General features: G+C 45.3%; 1 protein-coding gene across 1 annotated transcript in view; it reads left to right on the plus strand.

Moving 5' to 3' along the window:
* The window catches only part of LOC119454158 (protein ecdysoneless homolog), a 28576-nt gene extending 11409 nt beyond the window's left edge, over positions 1–17167 (plus strand). The window contains exons 7-13 of the mRNA XM_049667953.1: positions 2668–2830; positions 7653–7787; positions 8660–8867; positions 10803–10899; positions 13135–13349; positions 13901–13975; positions 16869–17167. Of these exons, the coding sequence (XP_049523910.1) occupies positions 2668–2830; positions 7653–7787; positions 8660–8867; positions 10803–10899; positions 13135–13349; positions 13901–13975; positions 16869–17152 (1177 nt within the window). The 3' untranslated portion in view covers positions 17153–17167. The remainder of the gene's footprint in view (positions 1–2667; positions 2831–7652; positions 7788–8659; positions 8868–10802; positions 10900–13134; positions 13350–13900; positions 13976–16868) is intronic.
* Positions 17168–19434: the final 2267 nt, after the last annotated feature.

Below are 19434 nucleotides of genomic sequence, written 5' to 3' on the forward strand. Positions count from 1 at the left end.
GTAAGTTTTCTATCCCTGGGCTGCGGCCTGGTTTCGGGATGAGAATTACTGAGGCTATCTTCCATTTATCAGGGAAGACCCCAGACTCCCAAATGCGGTTCACCTCCTCAGTGATAATCTTTATCGAATTATCATCGAGATTGCGAAGCATTTTGTTCGTTATTCCGTCGGGTCCTGGAGTTGACCTTCCGTTCAGGTTGAACAACGCATTTCGTACTTCTGCTTCTTGAAAGGGTTTGTCCAGCTCGGCTGCCTGTATTCCCTCATAGTTTGGATAATCTCTGGCAGGAGTAGCGGGCTCTCCAACCAAGGGCAAATACCTCCTCGCCAACGAGTCCGCAATCTCCGTTTTGGAACCTTTATTTCTTTCTGCGTGGAGAATCTTGTCCACCGCACGACTCTGATTTGACTTGGACTTGTCCCCATGAAGTAAATGCCTGAGGAGGTTCCATTTCCCTCCAATTCTCATCCGTTCGTCCACCATGTTGCAAACCTCGTCCCAATGCTGTTTCTCTAGCATTTGGCAGTATTCGGCAATCTCTCGGTTCAATTCCGCGATGCGTTTGCGCAGCCTCCGATTAAGTTTTTGGGTTTTCCACCTAGAAAGTAGAGACTCTTTGGCCTCTATGAGATGAGCTAACTTGCTATCTATTTTGTCTATCACAAGGTTCGTTTGGATGGACTTGGTGGCCGTTTCGACGTCGCAGATGGCCTGGGATAGCCATCCGTCAAAGTTGGACAGGCCTTCGTCGCCAACTCTCTCCGATCTGATTTTACGAAAGAGATCCCAATCCGTGAAAGTGAACGTTTTGGGGGGTTTGCCTTGTAATTGGATAGTCGTGCTGAGTATGCAGTGATCACTGCCCAAATCAATGCCGAGATTAACCCACGAAACTTCCCCCTCGGAGCCCACAAAAGTGAGATCCGGAGTGGAATCACGCGAGCATGAATTGCCTGTTCTGGTAGGAAAAGCGGGATCCGTGACCAACGTAAGATTGAGATCTGAAACCGTTTGCCAGAGGTCGGCCCCCTTGGGCTCGGTACGAGGGTAACCCCACGCGTGATGTGGTGCATTAAAGTCCCCGGCCACCACGATGGGTGCCCTCTCTTTCCGTGCCACGGAGACCGCTTTAGAAATAATTGTATGGAATCGGTGATGCCTACCCCTCGGCGAACTATAGATGTGGAGTAGAAAGAATCTGTTTCTAAGGCCACCACTTGGAATAATTTCGACAAAGGAGTGTTCTGTTGTGCTGCGCCCCATGTGTAGATCATGTTCTATGAATGTGTATTTTTTGGCTACCAGTGTACAGATGCCCCTGCCTTCCACACTCTTGACAACGTGAGATGTGTACCCTGGAAGGGTGACTCTATCCGTGAGTGTCTCTTGCAATAGAAAAGACCTGTGGCTTATCGACCTGTGATCTGAGAAACTGCTGAAGGACCGCCCTTTTCTGAAGAAAACCCCAGCAGTTCCACTGCCAGATCTAGAAATTTTCAACGTTACGTTTCGCAGCCATCGCCGGAAATGGCAGCTACCTTAAGCTGCGATTTATTACCAGGCGTCGCCATGGAGGTCGCCTTGCTCTTAACTGACCTCCTAAAGTGTGGTTTTGCATTGTCCGTCTGGATCTTTACCACATCCTTCTTCAATTTGGCCATCCTAGTGTTAAGGGACGCTACCGCTTTAGTTAATTGCTTGAGCACGTCTTTGACTTCGGCTAGACTGTCCTTGAACTGAGTGCAGAAATCAGCTTCCTCGCTCCTTGCCTGCTTGTCAAGTGCCCTCTTTTTAGTGGCTCTAGTGTCTGAGTGGGCATCCATAGGAACCTCCGCGTTAGTAACCTCGTCAGCAACGACTGCGGGGGGTGGAAGTGGAGAAGGCGCGGGCGGAGGGAGGGAACATGTCTCCCTCTCTTTCCTCAGTTCCGCAATTTCTGCCCTGAGTTGTTCCACCATGCTGCGCAGACTAGCATTTTCTTTTTGAACTTGCGCGACTAGCGCGTCCCTGATTTGCTCTGGGTTTGTGCCCCCCTTTACCTGTGGCTGCTGCTGTTGTGTCTTGACTTTTGTAGTGACTTTGGAAGCCCACGTCCCTCGGCTTTCGTTTCGCTCGGCGATGTGGACGACGGGTTGTGATTGGTTGATTTTGTTGATGTGCGAAAAAAGAAAAGTGCCTATAACATAGCCGTGCCTCGTTACGCATTCCCACCCTTTCGCCTTTCCTTCCTAAGTGTGTCCGTGCACATTTGAATAAAGGATTTGTTAATAATCATTCTATTCCCCTTCATTCCTTGAATTGGTTGAGGGAGTAACCTGTGCAGTGGCTCCGTCGCCATGGCATTCTGCTCCGCACAAAGCTGTGGGTTTGATTCCTGCCTGTGGTGGTTGCATAACAATTGCATTGAAAATAAAAAATGCCCTCGGATGCTTGAAATTATTCCGAAGGCCCCCACTACAGCTTCCCTCATAGTTAGTGTGTCTAGGATGTCACACCCCAGTTTGATTTGATCTGACAGCACTGTGTGTGCAAAATCTAACACCGCCCAGATTTGGAGGCTCTGACAGCGCATTGTTCTCGAAATGGTAGTGTCTGTTGACTGATGCCGCAATTGCTTGCGTGGAGCAGAAGCTTCAACCTTTTCCGTTCTCTCGTCCGCAATGCAGGCACTTCCCACCCGAGACGCGTGTCATGGCGGAGGTGCGCTTCACCCGCTGCCTCTACGCGCAGCTGAGGCAGCAGCGCTTCATGCCCGATCGACGCGTTGGCTGGAACATGCCGCCCCCTCACGCTCCCGAGTACGTTGCCCACGACCTTGGCTTGAAACTGGTGAGTGGTTGCCGCAATGGCCAACTATAGACCAGTTGCAGAACAAGATGTTGCAAAGGCACAGTGGCACTGCTGTTGCATTCTTTCGAGGAAAAAAAATTTCGCCAGCCTCTACTAGGGTGGATTTTCTTGGAAGGGAAGATTAATAAATGGGGGTGGCCAGGCTTTAAAAAATTCAATTGTCTTTAGAAGCGACAAAGAGCGAAGAAGGAGAGAAGTGTCTGCGCGGTTGTCTGCTCTTTTTTCCTGCACTACAACCTTGTTGAGAAACATGCAGCTTCCCTATGATTTTGTTTTGACACTTTTGGGCAGTAAGCAATCTTGTATGTGGATGAAAACGTAAAACAAATGTGGTGTGCATTTGTTATTTGTTTTGTCTTAAGTATAGCAGCTTCTGTAACACCTCTTCTTGCAGTATAGGAGTGTAGGCTGATAAAGAGATTGGTAACTGAATCAATGGTCTAGTGACAGAGCATCGATGGCCTAGTTGGAGAGCAGCTGGCTCTTATGTGGGGTGTACTGGGTTCAAATCCCATTGCCACCGGAAACGCACCAGTTTTTCTAATGGGTAGAGATGTCCCTCGATCTGGTGCTCGGCTACTTTTGGGGCTTCGCATCTCAAAAGGGGGCCTATAGGAATTATGTGCATAGTCTCCGGGTGACAATTGTTAATCACAGGTGGCCTTGGTGCAGAAAGTGAAACATTGCGAGCCTGTTGAAGGCAGACTAGAACTGGCACCGAATACCTTCCGGTAAAATAGGTACAAGCACGATCCTGGCCAGGTGCTCGGCCATTATGGTACCTCAACGCTTAGAAACGGGTGTTTGTCCTCAACCTGAGGGCGCCCCACCTAATAGGTGTATAGGGATGCCACATGGGAAATGCCCGTCATGATAGCAGCCCAAACTTCAAGTGGGGTTTTATTGCCCTCGTAATCTATTGTGAGCGTTTATACTTTATATTTTTATACTCCTTACTAAACTCTGGCAGTCTTATAATCAGCGTTACAGTGTAACCTCGTTGATACGATTCTGCGTAATACGTTTTTCGGGATGATATGTTTTTTTTCCATTTCCCGGCCAAGCCCTGCTCCATAGGGGCAATGTATACGATCACGTTTTCTCCTGAAATTGGATTATACGACTGCAAACTGAAATTTCCGAAACTCGTAGCTTTATATTCAAGTATACCAGATTAAATTACATTCCAACGACCCACGAACAACGTGTTAAGAGCCGGCGACACTAGCGGCAAAATGGGCGCCACAAAACTGCCGCGAAGCAGGTTTTTCGTGCTGTGGGAGGGATCGGTCCTGTACCAATTTAAATTGCCGCGCGCCCCGGCGGGACATTGGTGTCATGCGGACCTGCCCGACCACTATTTTCGCATTGGTAGTATCGTCTGCTCGCGTCAGCTTTCGCTCGTGCTTGTTTTGGTTGGCTTTTCAGGCGAGATCTTCATGCGGTCACGTGGCTGAATGAAGCACCTGCCCTCGTCCGCCAGTCGTATCGCTCATTGTCTCACACTGCTCTACCGTGTTCCTTTGTTTTGGAATTCTTGACCTCGTGGTGCCGTGACCTCCGCAGCTATGTCAAGGAAACGTTAAGGCTTTGAAAGAAAAACTGCACAGTTGAGCGTGGAAACGGTGGCTTCGTTTTTTATCTTTTAAAAACTTGTTTATGGACTTTCAAAAAAAAAAGTGCAGCAAAAACTGACGAGCTATTTTAAAATTGCTCAAAAAAATGTGTTGGCTGCGGTTCGTGTGATGTTGCATGATGCTGCTCCTCATAATACGCGTGTTATGCAGAGAAGTATCACTCGACGCCACAGGTAGCTTTGCTAGCGAGTTTGTAACCAAGTAAGCCTGTTTTCTTACGTTTTGGGGCTTGCTTTGGATGATACGTTTTATTTTCTGGTTCCTGCGAAGATCGTATCAACGAGGTTCCACTGTACATGGTTTGTGCATTGTGTGAAGGCACTGTAAAATTTTGTAGAAGGATTGCATTTTGAAAGGAGTGGTATTTCACTGTAGCTTTTGTAATTAAAAACGAGATTAAGAATCAAGTTTGAAGTTCATTTTGAAGTGAAGTTCTTTTTGAACTTCACTGACAGATCACAGGTTCTTAAAACTAACCCAAAATGTGGAACGGGGGAACTCGTTTGTCGCTATTAATTTTATCAATATCTATTACAAATGTTGCATTGCATTTTGGATTTAACGAAGCCACCATGTGCCAGATCCTTACTTCAGTAGACTTTGACGTAATAGTTCAGCGGAAGTCCGCTAGGTGGACTTCCGCAGAACTTTTACTTCCGCTGAGCTTTAATTCAGTAGACTTTGCAAGATATTGACATGTATACTTAATTTATTTCTTCCGGTGACCATTTTTCGCCAGCTAACAAATGTTAAAAGTTATTGCTGAGCACGAGACATGCCTTTCTGTATCAGAACTTTCTCAAATGCTGTCGCTGGTTTCATCTATTGACTATGTTGTCTCCAAACCTTGTGTATTCGGAGTTGCATGCACTGCACGAATAGTGTTGTACATTCTAGAATGCATGTGAGCACCACCGATAACGCTAGAATCTACGGTTATTTATGTATAAATAACCACTGCATCTGACCTGTGGATCAGATTTTGACCATCAACGACTGGGCTCACTGCTTTTGTCGCTCTTGAGTGTTACAGTAGATATCCGTTAATTCAACTCCAGTTAATTCAACTTTTTTGTTAATTCGATCCCGATCGAAGGCCCTGGCCAGCACCCATGCATTTACACGCGCCCAAAGTATCGTTATTTCAATCGTAAACTTGGCCTTCCCCGAATAATTCGAACTTTACCAGTCATTACGTATTTGCCTGACCCCTAGGTGGCCCCAATGGCAACTCTTTTAGTGGCAGTGTTCGTTTCGGCATTGGGGACAGTGAATACGTTGAACACATGTCAAATTTCCCGTCAAAAACACCTAGTTTTGGCCTGCCGTAGGAAGATTTGTACTACGACAGCCATAGCTCACAATGTTTAATTATGGCACTTGATTCTAACATCCGCCTTTTTTTTTTATTCAAGAAAATTGGGCCGAATATTGCCTGCGTGATGCCAGTCAGACACAATACCAAAACTGCCTTCGTGGCGTGTAAATGCTTTACCGCATGACATGTATGTATTGCGGCAAAGCTGACTTTTAAGAAACCGGCCACTGTTGGGCAACACACATTATACCCTTGCCCATGTTTGTTTTTGCTACACGATCGGGTGCACATTAGATTTATACTTTGTTTAGGAATGTCATTTCTGCGTTAGTTTTCTATTTTGACCACATAGAAAGTGGGCGCGTGTTTGATTCATGGGCGCCTCTGAATCGAAAAAATACTGCCAAATAAATCAGCGGTGTGGTTTTAACATTGTTTTTATGCATCTTGTTTAATTTGACCTGATGGATAATTCGATCCATTTTGTCAGTCCCGTTAGGGTCGATTTAATGGGGGAAGTGGGTATTCTGACATTCAATAAGACCCTCTTTACCAAATTTAATAAAACTGCACAGTCTTGTTCAGTTTTTTATACTGATTCCAAATATGCAGTTGTTTTGATAATATACCAGGTAGTTGTAAAGTTGACTAAAATTAATTAAAGTTGTTTCTGGGAACAATGGACCAAAAACTACTCATCAAAATCTTACTTTAGGCACACAGCTGGATACTAGGAACGATAAGCTTCACAATGGTAGGAGTAGTTTTTTGGTATAACAATTATAAAGCACATCAAAGCTTTTCTGGTCACAGGTTTGCCTGATAATGAGTTAGATTACGTCACTCGCAGTTATGCCACTGTGATTCTTCCCCGTCACTACAATGTGACAATATCCACGCGGCAGCGGCACGCGGGACTCGTCACTGTGAAATTATTGCGCCCACGGTGACCATGCTTTGTCATCATCGTCATCATTGTCATTGTGATATTGCTTCATGCTGGTGTCGTCATGCCACCACTGCTGTCATAGTTTTGTGTCATTGTATTGTAAGTTAGGGGAGTTAACGCAGAACTACAGGGGTTTTGCTCAAAGTTCGGTGCATCGGATTCAGTTGAACAAATAACTGTTGTTGCAGTAGAAACGAGCTCAGAGCAGCTGGAGGCATTGCTAAGGTTTAGCAGATATCGTTTGGTCTTTAGTTGAGAGGGTTGGTGCGTTTGAAAAGTGAAATCTTGGCTAGGAATCTTTGTGGTAGTTGTTGCAGGTGGGCACACTAAGTCTTTCTTATGTGCCTTTTCGTTCGCTTTGTGCTCAGTGAAACATCCGCCGTGATTGCTCAGTGGCTATGGTGTTGGGCTGCTGAGCACGAGGTCGCGGGATCGAATCCCGGCCATGGCGGCCGCATTTCGGTGGGCGCGAAATGCGAAAACACCCGTGTACTTAGATTTAGGTGCACGTTAAAGAACCCCAGGTGGTCGAAATTTCCAGAGTCCCCCACTACGGCATGCCTCATAATCAGGTCATGGTTTTGGCACGTAAAACTCCATAATTTAATTTTATTCACTAAAACAAATGTATTGCTTGGTAACGAAGATAGTGAGTGCCTTATTCTCAAGAATTCAAACGTGATGTTGCTAATGCCCTTGAAAGTGCTTTGTCATGTCCTTGCAAATCCTTAAAAAGCCCTTGCATATTTTTTTTAAGACAATTGCTACGAACCCTGCTGTCTGTTCATTACATCTTTACCTGCCTATTGACCAACGGTCTCGTGACTTGATAAGTGTCTGTTTCATTGCGGAGGATTTACAGATGTCATTGGTGGATGCTTGCCTTTACATTGTTAGGCTTGTGGCCTGGAGATTCTGGCCGCTGGGTCGGACAAGATGGCCTCCAATGGTGAACCTGGCCTTGCCGAGCTTGGCGATGACGTTCGGTGGAAGCGCTTCCTCAAGAGCCTCAGCACAAAGGGCTACTTTCAGGTAATTCATTGTTATCATTGTCATTATGATTGCTGTAATCGTGATCATCATCATCATCGGCATTGTTGCCACCATTATTATCACCATCTTCATTACCCCCTTAGCAAGAGATACAGTGGCCGATTAGAAATTCAAATACCGATAATGTGGACATGCTTATTCGGACTGCTTCATGGTACTGCCACTGGACCTATAGACTTTATATATAAGGATGACAACAATTTCAGACACCTTACGGCATGTTATTTGATAATTAGGACTCCACCTGCATGACTGAATGCTAATTTCACCCCCAATAATTCCTCCACAGAGTCGAGCAGAAATTACGATATTCAGGCTTTCATGGTTGCCGGGCATTGCCGGCATGGTCGTCAGCCATGTTGCTGGCGCCTCCTCGAAACCGAACCAAGCGAAGCCTAGTTCATTTAGCCTATCCAGCACTGACTGCGCCCAACCGGCAGGACAAGCCAAGCCCGCCAAGCCGTTGTAAAGGCTGCTTTGTCGTGTGAGTTCCACCAGTGTTGGTTCTGTGCACCCAGCATTTGTTCATTGACGTGTTAAATTGCGACACAGTCTGATCGTCTCCTTCAAACTGTGTCAATTGGTGCCAACTCCATCCTCTATGCCTCCGCCAACTAGTGTGGCGATGAAGTGATGGGACTTTTAGGCGGTCCCCGTCGTGTCCGAATTATAGATGGGCGACTGAATCTGGACTGGCAGCTTGTTTGGGTAGCAAAATCAATTGCACCTGTTTCTCTAAGCTGTTACACTTGCTGTCATTGTAGCTAGCCTCTTGCTCAAGAAGTCTGAACTGTTACCGAACAACTTTGACAGGATCGCTCCCCTTCCTGCTGCGTCTCTTTCCTTTGCAGGGCGAACTGGAAGGGTCCAAGTTGTACCACATCCTGCTTCAGCGCGCCCGCGAGTACTTTGCGCAGACGGTCTTCGCGGGGGCCGACAGTGAGAGCGAGCGCCGCGGAACGTGCTCGGCCCGCGCGCGGGTGTCACGCCTTCTGCGGCAGCTCGATGTCAATGTTGAGAAACTCCGGGAAGAGAGCGAGAAGCTGGGAGAGCCAGACGGTGAGTGTTTGCACCTGGCATGGCCGCGAGCGTGTTTGAATGTGTGACACCGAACTAGTACTACCAACACCCAACCCACTGCAGTGGCACAGTAGGGTACTACTATGGCGTTCTTCCGGGGGGCATGAGGTCACATGTTCATTTCCGAGTCAAGGTGGCCCATACAGGCTTATGTAGCAAGAGTGCATGGTAAAGATTGCCAGGGAGTGAAAATTAATCCTGACCCCCCCCTTCCTGCACTATGGTGTCTTTCACACTGTGGTGTCTTTTACAAAATCTCACCATTGTATTGACGTACATCTAAGGGGAGCATCGGCTGTCACCAAAATCAACTGGCCCGTTGCACCTGGCAACCCTTTGCAGAAGCTGTGGCTGCTATCCCGTTTTCAGTGCAACAGGGATGGTTTTTGGAATTATTAGCCACGCACTTTAATAAATTTTTGCCCTTTGGGGCTTATCTTGTCCCACGACAATAATCATCTGCCTTACTTGTGTTTTCGTTCTTTAAAACTCTGCAATCGCTACTTTCCAGTCGAGAATGCTATGTCACTCTGATGGCATGTCGTTCATGGTGTGGAAGTACTGGGTGCACAGCATTAAATGAAAAGAAAGGCGCGCAAGACAGGGATGACGATTATTGTTGTGGGACAAGATAAGCTCCAAAGGGTTTTAAAGAGTGCAGCTTGCACAAGAATTAGCAGAGACCTTGCATATTGGGAAAAAAGGGTATGCTTGCATCAGGCCATCCTTTTATCATGTTGCATGATAAGCAATTTTCATTTCTCAATTGTTAGCACGTGTGTGTGTTTCATTTTTTGAGTTATTGGGTTTGTTCATGAATAAGTACCAATATACTGTTCTGACATACTGTTCTCACTTTTATCCCTTTGCTTTGCTCAGCATGTGCAGCTCTACGGGGTGGTCATTTTTATGTTTTATGGAATTTTTAAAAATCGCCTTTTGCAGATAGCATCATTCTATTCCTTAAGCGGGACTATCCAAAGAGGCGGACGTTACCTGCATGAGAAATCAAAGCACATATTCAACTAATTAACAGAAAATTACTAATTCTATTCTTATTTAATTACTTTGCGGCACACATTGCAGTTTACGAATTGTCGCCAGTGAGCTTGTATGGCATATTCACTTGGAATGAATTTCCAGGCTGACACCACTTTTGAGAAATGTGCCATCAGGCATGCCGTAAAAATGCACTGTTCAACTTACTTCTTTAACAAAATGCTCTTTTACACATTGAAGTGCAAAGGTAACTGGAATGTCCATGCTTTTTGTCCCATACTGTGGGAATTACTATCTCGAAACTGGTGTCCTACTGGAAGCTAATTCCAAGTGTATCACCTTCATCCGTTAGCCTCGCTCGTCCCTATCAATATTGTGTTTGTTCCCACAGTCTAAGTATGTACAGACTTGCCCAACAACGTACGTTGCTGAGATACGTTTCCCGTACAGTGGGGCCCTGTTATGTCATAACATGTCAATGCTCCAGCCTTCACTTTTTGTCTGTCTTATTGGCATCATTTCCCGTCTTGCACGATTCCTTGGACTGTGTCTGAGAAAGTGAGCGCCTGTTCAGTGTAACTTTCTCATCCCTGTTCTTTTTGTGCTCCTTTCCGCCGCCCACAGATGTGACTTCGTTGTGATTGAGGTTGAAATGCCAAGCGCGGAGCAAAAAAAGATTTGGGAGTGGAAATGCTGCGTTCCAGTGGCAGTCACGTAACATAGTGAAATGCCCCTGGTGGGATGCAAGAACATAACACGCTACTATCGCTTGGGAAGATGTGTCTTGTGTACGTCAGCTTGGCTGTTTTAGAGCACCTCTGATGAAGGCCCGCCCGATGCAGTACTTGTCATGCCATTCGTGGTGTGTATACGATCGAGTGGAGATTCCTCAAATGCCTTGTTTTTTGGGGGCAGATGAAAAGTGGATGGAGGTCACGCCGCAGGATTTGGACCGCCTGCTCGAGGACTACTCGTCACGGGGTCCTGGCGAACAGAAACACAAGGACACTGCGTGAGTCCTCATTTATGAACGCTCGGTCTTAGGGCGTCGGGGCCAAGAACAAAGCATCATACAAAAATTGTACGAATTTCTAATACATATCGAATAGTCTTTGCCATACGATTTGTATTCGACTCAAAAGTTTCACTATTTTAAATTGTTGAGTACTCGTTTCTGTTTGCTTGGTATGTCACACAGGTAATTTGGTATCATACAAGTAATGTAAAAAAGCAAATCCAGTTTACTCCTATGGTTCACATATGACAAGGGCTGTCTGTAGAAGTTGCAAACAAAGCCATAGGTGGGTTGTAGTGAAACTTTGTTCTAGTGTTCTGCCTATTGCTGAAAAATTTTCGGCAAAATATTTCTTCTAATTGAATATGCTTATTCTCTGTGTATTTTGCACATTTGGATGGAAAATAAGCTTTTTCTTTTGGGGTACTTACAGTAGAACCTCTTTGATACGATCCCGTTACATAAAATTTCCCGGCATCAAAGTTCATGATTGAGAACACAAAAAATGCCCCAATACAGTTATGCTTCTTTTTTACCAGTTCATGTGCTCCCGGAAAACATGATCCTTTGGCACCAATGTTCAGTACATCGCCAAACTGCAATTGTATGATACATTTTTCGGCTGCTAGAATCCATGCAAACTTGAAAAGGCGCAAGGCGTGCACAATCGAGAACAGTAGCCACCTGCCGCCGCAGCTTCTCAGCAATACTCGCCCATCTGTGTCTCACATGAAAACTGCGGTGGGCACTCAGTTTCCCGTTTCGGTGCCAGCAAATCTCCTCCTGTGTTGTTGCACGCCACATTCACAGCTTTTGTCACCAACCCTATTGCGATAAGCATCTTCATCTATCTGTTTCACAGCGCGTGGGGCATAGTGCTGTTAGAAGCATACTCCACGCTTTTGGCAGGCGATAACCCAAATGCGCCGCCATTCCCTGCTGCAAGCAGTGCGAAGTGAGCAGCATGTCTTGCTCTGGTGGCATTGTAGGCATTGTAGTCTGGCATCACCCACTAACTCGATTTCGTTTGTTTCCCATGGTTGAAAGGTCAACTTTTGAATTGACATGCCAATTTTAGCAAAATTCAGCATGATGCTTTGCCTTCTTGTCATTAGAACATCTGGTAAATTTGATTACCGTAGCACAAATATATATAAAAAAAAGTTATGCATGTCCCATTTAAAAAATGAGTGTCATCTTAGGAAAAACATAATATTAAAAATGATAAAGTTAATAACATTTTTTCTGAATAAATATCTTCCAGATGCCGGATATGGCAGAATAGGGGCAGCTCCTTGCAATTTTATGCCCTCTGTTGAAACCGCACCAATTGAAAACTATGTTGTTTTTTTTGTTATACCCCTGTCAAGCGGGCAAGTTAAGTGCACTTACGGAGAGTGTCACTCGGTTTAAGTGCACTTTGCCCAATCTAAACGTCACAAGTGGAGTGTCACTCGCTGCAGAGTGTACTCCGGTCGAAGTGCGTTCACGGAACGCAGTTTGCTGGCCGAGTGCGTAGCCTCGTCGCCAGTGGTTTCAATGGTATAAAATGTAATGCATAAAAAAAGGACAAAGAAGTTCATTTTAGTGGTTGAACAGCTCTTGCGCACAAATAATAGCCTAAAACGCGTTCATATTCTGTTCGAGCAGGATCAAATGCCGCCTCGTCGCACGCCGCTATGTCGATCTGGATTGGCTAGGCATTTTTCTTGGCCGGCATTGACTTGCCACACTCTTAAATAAAAAATATTTTCGTTTTTTGTTGAAAAAACATAGATTAAGTTTGTTTTAATTAATTATGCAACGTAAGACAATCACTATTTAGAAGTACTTTTCTTTTTAATCTACTTTTTCACAAAACGCGCTCGTAGTCGCCATTTCTTTACTGCGAGTGCACTCTGTTTTCCCGTTTAGAAACACGTAGCCTAAAGTGTCACTCAAGGTCCCGAAGTGCACTCCCCGTAAGTGCACTTAACTTGCCCGCTTGACAGGGGTATTACTGTGATGTTGTTACTGATACTGTGTTGTTACTGTGAAGAAAATGAGCATCTTTACCCAGCAGTTGCAAGTGAAAGCTGCCGGGTAAAAAAGCTCATTTTCGTCTCTTCTATCGTGCAGATAATATCCAAATTTGGCAAGGAGCTTCTTTATATGCTTAAGAATGCAAAACATACAAAGTTGGCCCTTTTAATGTCATTATTTATGTTGACATTTTAACACTTTTCACACCAGATCCACGCACAAGGATGAAGAAACCCTTGGCAAGACCATTGCCGAGAGCCTGGACCGGTTTGTGCGTCACGTCTCGGACTATGAAGGAGCAGAAGTGCCATCAAATGCAGTGGCCAAGGATAAGTCACAGCCGAGTGAAGCCAATAGTCAAGCCAAAGGCGATGGAATTGACTTTGATCCTGACCGTTTCGTCGAGGCACTCGGGGCAATTCTCGGTGAGTTTGGTTGCCCGCCATTCGATGCCCGGCTAGAGCGGCCCACATTCCAGAGGGGGCCACAATGCAATGACGTTTGTGTGCTGTGCTTTTGGTGCATGTTAAAGTTCAGGCGCTCAAAATTAATTCGGAGGCCCTCCAACTAAGGCATCTGTTGTAGCCTGTGGCTTGCATTCTGATGTTAACCCCATAATTTTTAATTGAACAAGAAACGTTTCTTAGAGCAACAGACATGTAGAGCTAAGCAGCGCAGAAGCATTAAACAGTACAGTTGAGCCTCATTATCACAGAAGTTACATCCAGTGTTATTGCGATAGTAATTACATGGAAGCTCTAGGCAAATTTTCGCAGTCAGCGTCGGCGTTGCCGCTAGTTTCCATATAAAGTCCAGGTGCGTTAAGATCCTGTCGTGCTCTGTACACCGTATGCTGTGAGTGCGAGGGGAAAGGTTTGAGGGTAAGTTGAGAAGGATGGTAGCTTGATGTGCGCCTAATGTTAGAGGTCAAGTGATAATTGTGGCTAATTCACTTGCTTCTTTTCTTTTTTCTTAGATTTCAAGCTGCCGACATCAGATGACGAGTCTAGCTCGTCCATGAGCAGCTACGGGGATGAAGTTGACTCTCACGGTAAGTTGAATCCAGAGAAAGCAGAAATGATAGATGAAATGATAGAGGAAAATTTTTGCCAGAATTGGAGGCATGGCACGTGTTTCTTGCTCGGCCAATTTTATTGGTCCCGACATGATTTTTATTAATGGAAGTCGACTGTATATGGCAACAGAGAAATCGTTTTTCTCGGCAACCACTGCACCAATTTTGATGTGGTTTGTTGCCTTTAAAAGGGAAGGTTAAAATAATTTAGCATTGGTTGGAGGTCGATTTTCAATTTATTGAATCAATTTTAATAGAAGGATTCTTGAAAATTGTAAAATTTAAACTCAGCTCAGCAATTTACAACTCGGCAATAAAAAACGAAATCACAGTTCTGTAAACTGCACCTACTAATGCATCTAAAACTGACAAAGTTAATGTATCTTACACCACTATGAAATACAGTCAGCGTCCGATTTTTCGGACTCTGTAGGGACCGTGTAAACGAAATCGGGTAGTCCGAAAAAACAAATGCTTGCCTTTTGCTGCCCTCAAGGGCTCATATCGCCACAGCCATGTCTGAATAGCTCTGAAGGTCGGCCAGTGCACTTAATTATTAGGCGCCTCAGTGCTCGTGCTATGACAGGAGATCGCAGATGCGTGCATGTCTAATTGAGGAACACATACCATGTCCCGTGACAATGCTCCCTTTCCGCTCTTGGTATTCTTGACCGTGTAACGCCGCTGTATTGCCGCGAAGCTGACTTTTGGGGACAGGCACTATGCAGCAGTTTTTAGACCCTTGACATGCTTTCTGCACTTTGGAGCCATTGGCAAGGATGACGAAGGCGAAGTTGGCACCATTGCTGAAAGAGGTGAATCCTTTCGCTGAAATACACAGCACGGAACAGCAGGAAGCATGTTAGTGACTGACGTCAAAGCAGCTAGGCCTAGGGCTGCAGGGCGCACGATGGCACAAAATGACCACACAAAAGACACCATGGGGCCCAACACAAATGGCTACGGTGACTACTGTTACCGCGGTAGCTACGGCTGGCTATGGCTGCCAGTGGATTGGCTTACGAGGTTGCTGGTTCGAGGGTGTGAGATAATCAAAGTGGCGACGATGGCGGCTTTGATTAATGCTGTTTCAGAGCTGCGGTCACGAAAAAAAGTCGGGTATCGGACGGCAAAAGGTTTCAGCATCCGAAATTTCAGACGTCCTTGTACATTGGCACTATAAGGTGTGTGGTGGTGCCGCGAAGGTGTCCAAATTATCAGCTCTGTCTGAGAAATCAGTTGTTCACTGTATATTGCTCATTTGTGACACCACTGCAATACTCTTGTAAACACTGTGACGAATTCATGTAAACTGTAAATCCATTCTCCCACATTTGTCCATTTGAGATCTACTAGATGCAACTTACAGAACTGTGATACGGTGTCTCGTTTTGGTGCAGAGTTATTTCGAAGTTGCACAGTTTATGCTTCTAAATTTTTTGAAGTTTTCAAGTTTATGGGAACATTTGTAAAAAGAAATTTGTGGTCTTAAATCAAGAGTCCGCTTTTTAGAGTTGCTAGAATTTGACTTTCCCCTCTCAAATGCATGCTACAAATTTCATTGAAATCGGTCTAGCATTTGTCTCAGAAAGGCATTTCTTCATTTTACATGTGTTTGAATAAGGAAATCGGAGTTGGTCTGGAGCTGACGTTTCCTAAAAAAATGGAGCTGGGCAAGCCATGTAATATGCAGTGCAGATAGGTGATGGTCTACTAAGAGTTGTAGAATGGGTACCAAGACAAGGAAATTGTAGTTAGGGATGGTAGCAGACTAGGTGTTGTGGTGAAATGAGGAAATTTGCTGGTGTCAGCTGGTGTCAGTTGGTGCAAGACAGAGGTAATTGGAGGTCGATGGGAGAGTCCTTTGTCGTGCAGTGGCGATAAATAGATGATGATGATGATGACCGAGTTTATGCGCCAGCATAGGCTCACATTCCTTTTCTGCTCCACACTTCCGAGCCTCTGTCCTCTCTGTGCTCAGTCCTTGTCAGGATGTAATTGTATATAAGTTGTTGCAGATGTGCGAATGTTTGATTTCCAGTGTGTCATCACATCAGCTGCGGTGGAGCATTTGTTTGCCGTCTACGATATGTAGCTGCTGAAAATTGCGCAGGGGCTGTATTCTGTAAGGTTCGTTCTTGCGGGATTCTATTTGTTTCTTATCAGCTGTCCTGCCAAGTGGCCGACCCCAGCCATAGCGGAGGTGCAGCTTTGTGCAAACCAGTGACGAAGGGCAAAAAGAATGGTTACAGAATGTGTAACCTCAGATCTTCCAGCATTCCTTTTTTTTAAAGCGAAGCTTTGTTTGCCTACTTTCTTGTGGTTTGGCATGGGTCGGTCGATCAGTTGGGTTCCTGTCAATGAGGGTCAGCAGGGTAAGCTGTCACGCAATAAAAGCATTGCATGCCTGATGTTACAGTCAAACCTCGATATAACGAACCTCGATTTAACGAAATTCGCGATGTAACGAACTATTTTTATTTCCCCATCTGAGTTTTATTGAATTAATGAAACCTCGATTTAACAAAATTCTCGATATAACGAAGTTTTTCGCTGAAAGTACAACTTTGTTATATCGAGGTTTGATTGTATTTGAATCAGGGTCTCCAGGCACAATATAGCATGCCGATGCTCTAACCATTAGGCCACATGTGCAGGCTCCTAACGCCACACTTAGTTCTCAACTTTACCACTCTTCACTTGTAGCAGCTAACACTGGGACGACTGAAACACTCATTAGGTCTAGTAATGCAATAAATAGCAACAACTTTAGTGGTGGCGTGGGACCAAACAATGCTTCAATTACACCGATTTGCGTAGTGCATAGGATCTGCGCAATTATTTACTTTCTTAAACGCGTCTCCGCCAGATCGCCTGGCTGATGTCATCAATGGTGGCAGCGACAGTTATGGCAGTGATGATGACGATTTGAACGGACCCGGGGTGGACCTGTCGCGCCTGGCCTTGGACATGAAGAGCTACATGGAGCTGATGGACCAGGAGTTGGCAGGGACCAATGTCGGACTGAGCTTCGAACGGCAGCCAGCAGCCAAGTCGACGGCGGCCAAGAAGGAAGCCAATCCAGATGCCGCATCGTCACCGTCCAAGGTGAGGGCACTAGTGCTCATTGCTGTTGTACAAAATGATTTCTAAGAGTGTAGACTACCTAATCACATTGGTATAGCCTCTGATCATGCGTACGTTCGTGTCGTGGCTTATTGGAGGCATTTCAGTGGTAGCCTTTTGTTGTTCTTATTGCTGTGCCCAGTAGTCAGTTTTTAATGATCAACTGCAGCGAAATGTTGCCCTGCGTAATAAGTAGTTTCAGATAGCGCAGATAGAGCAGCTTCTATGCAGAGTTTTACGTTTTAACTACAAGAGGATGCATTGCGAAAAGTTAGCACAAGTAGACGTTATTGATATCGAAACTGAAAGAAATGCGACCATCGCCACTTGCCAGAAACGACACAGGATCCAAAACATGAAAAGCCAGTGCAATGGTGCCTAGGCATGACCTCCGAGATTGGGCGGCACCCATGGTACGCTGAAAATCAGAGGCCATGTTGTGGGGATCTGCTTCGTATCTTCTAACTACCAGGTGCCTGTGTCGTCTGCTAAATTGCTATTTAAAGGCAGTCTAGAAGAAAAAAAGTTTCAGTGACGTTTCCCTTCGTGAGCACGGGTTACGCACAAGCATATGGACGCCACGTACTTGCACAGCGAGCACCACGGCATCGAAGCACAAACGGAAAGGGTGCGAACGCGGCGATTCTCTTCTCCACCTCCAGCCGCCTTCCTCCTCCGGCTGCGGCGCTCACTTCCCTCGCGTCGACAAACATAATCTTGCCGATTTGACAGACGGGGCATCTATGCTTGCGCGTAATAAATTGGCATTTACCAGCCCTGCAACTTTGCCACGATTGCTTCAGTAGTGCGTGCTTACTCAAAACCAACTCAACTCATGTGAAACTGCATTACGGTGGACCGCTTTAACCCTGTAAAGTCGCGCGCATTTAACCAATTAGTCGTTCGTTCCAGTCCAGAGCCATTTTGCGCATTTAGTAGCCGTGCAGAAAAAGCACTCGGGTGAACAATGGCATATTAAGGGATTTATTTCAGAAAACTTTGTTAAAACTTTGTTTATTTCTGAGCCTCTGAACGGTACTTGTGCACCGTGTGGTAGCGCTCAAAGCATTCTCTTCGGTGGAGGCCAGGATTTGCACTGCAAATCTCTAGGGTCATTATTGTCGCTTTCTTCTAGAGTGCTCTCGTCCGAAGACATGTACTGTGACCACCTGAAGGCAAGATGTATTCATAAAGGACACTAAAATCATCTCGTATTTCGATGAACTCGCGTGGATTTTGTCCATAAAATGCTCAGCCGGCAAATGTCGCCATCCTGTCAGCGCTTCATGCTGCAAATTGCATGCAAATATCTTCAAGCATGGAGGAAGGAAGAAAAAGAAGTGCTGCCCCACTGTGGAGACATTGCAAAGTGCACTTATGAGATGAAAAAGTTGGCACTACCGACTCAAATAATCGGCGAATATGAGCTTGTGCGTGTGTGAGGTGCCTCCCGATGTCTGACTGGAACGGATGCTTTCACGTGTTGAGAAGGGGCCTGACCACATAGGAGGCGTGTGCAACAGAGAACGTCGAGATTTTTTTTTTTTTCAACGTCTTACTTCACTTACCTACAAAGAGATGTTGATAAGACTTGCAACTTGTGATGAATTCTCGCAAGTTATGTTGTTTTTGTGCCCAACATAGTTCTTCACTTTTGTCACTAAATGTGTCGGCTTTTCAATTCTGAGGGGAGGTGTATGTAAGAGCATTACTACTACGTGTTACTGCTGTAAGTTTTTTCTCACAGACTGTCTTTAGGATGTAATAGGCCAGACATTTTTATTAGTCAAACCTCGATATAACGAACATCGATTTAACGAAATTCGCAATGTAATGAACTATTTTTATTTCCCCATCTTAGTTCTATTGAATTAATGAAACTTTGATATAAGGAAGTTTTTCCATGCAAGTACAACTTCGTTATATCGAGGTTTGACTGTATCAATGTGATTAGCCTTCTTAAGATACTTCATATACTTCCTAGTATCCGTGCCGGTATCTACCTTTTTTCTTTTTAGCCAACTTTGGTCACTTAGTATGTGCTAGTGGGTATGCGCCTGTTGGGTTGGGCCTCTTCAACCAAAAAAAAAAAAATTGTAATGGGTATGGGTACAAGTGAGAGAGAGAAACTTTAATGAATAAAATGAAATTTGAGGTCCCTTGGTTGGGGCCCCTAGTCCAGGGCTCCACTGGCACGAGTGGTTCGGTGGGCTTGGTCCAGGAGAGCCAGTTGGCTGTCCTGGTCCTCGTCCGCAAGCCGCGCCTCCCACTGTCCTGTTAAAATCTTGTGTTTTTAGTAGTGTGGAGTT

This window comes from Dermacentor silvarum, chromosome 5 (genome assembly GCF_013339745.2).
Source record: "Dermacentor silvarum isolate Dsil-2018 chromosome 5, BIME_Dsil_1.4, whole genome shotgun sequence".
NCBI lineage: Eukaryota > Metazoa > Arthropoda > Arachnida > Ixodida > Ixodidae > Dermacentor > Dermacentor silvarum.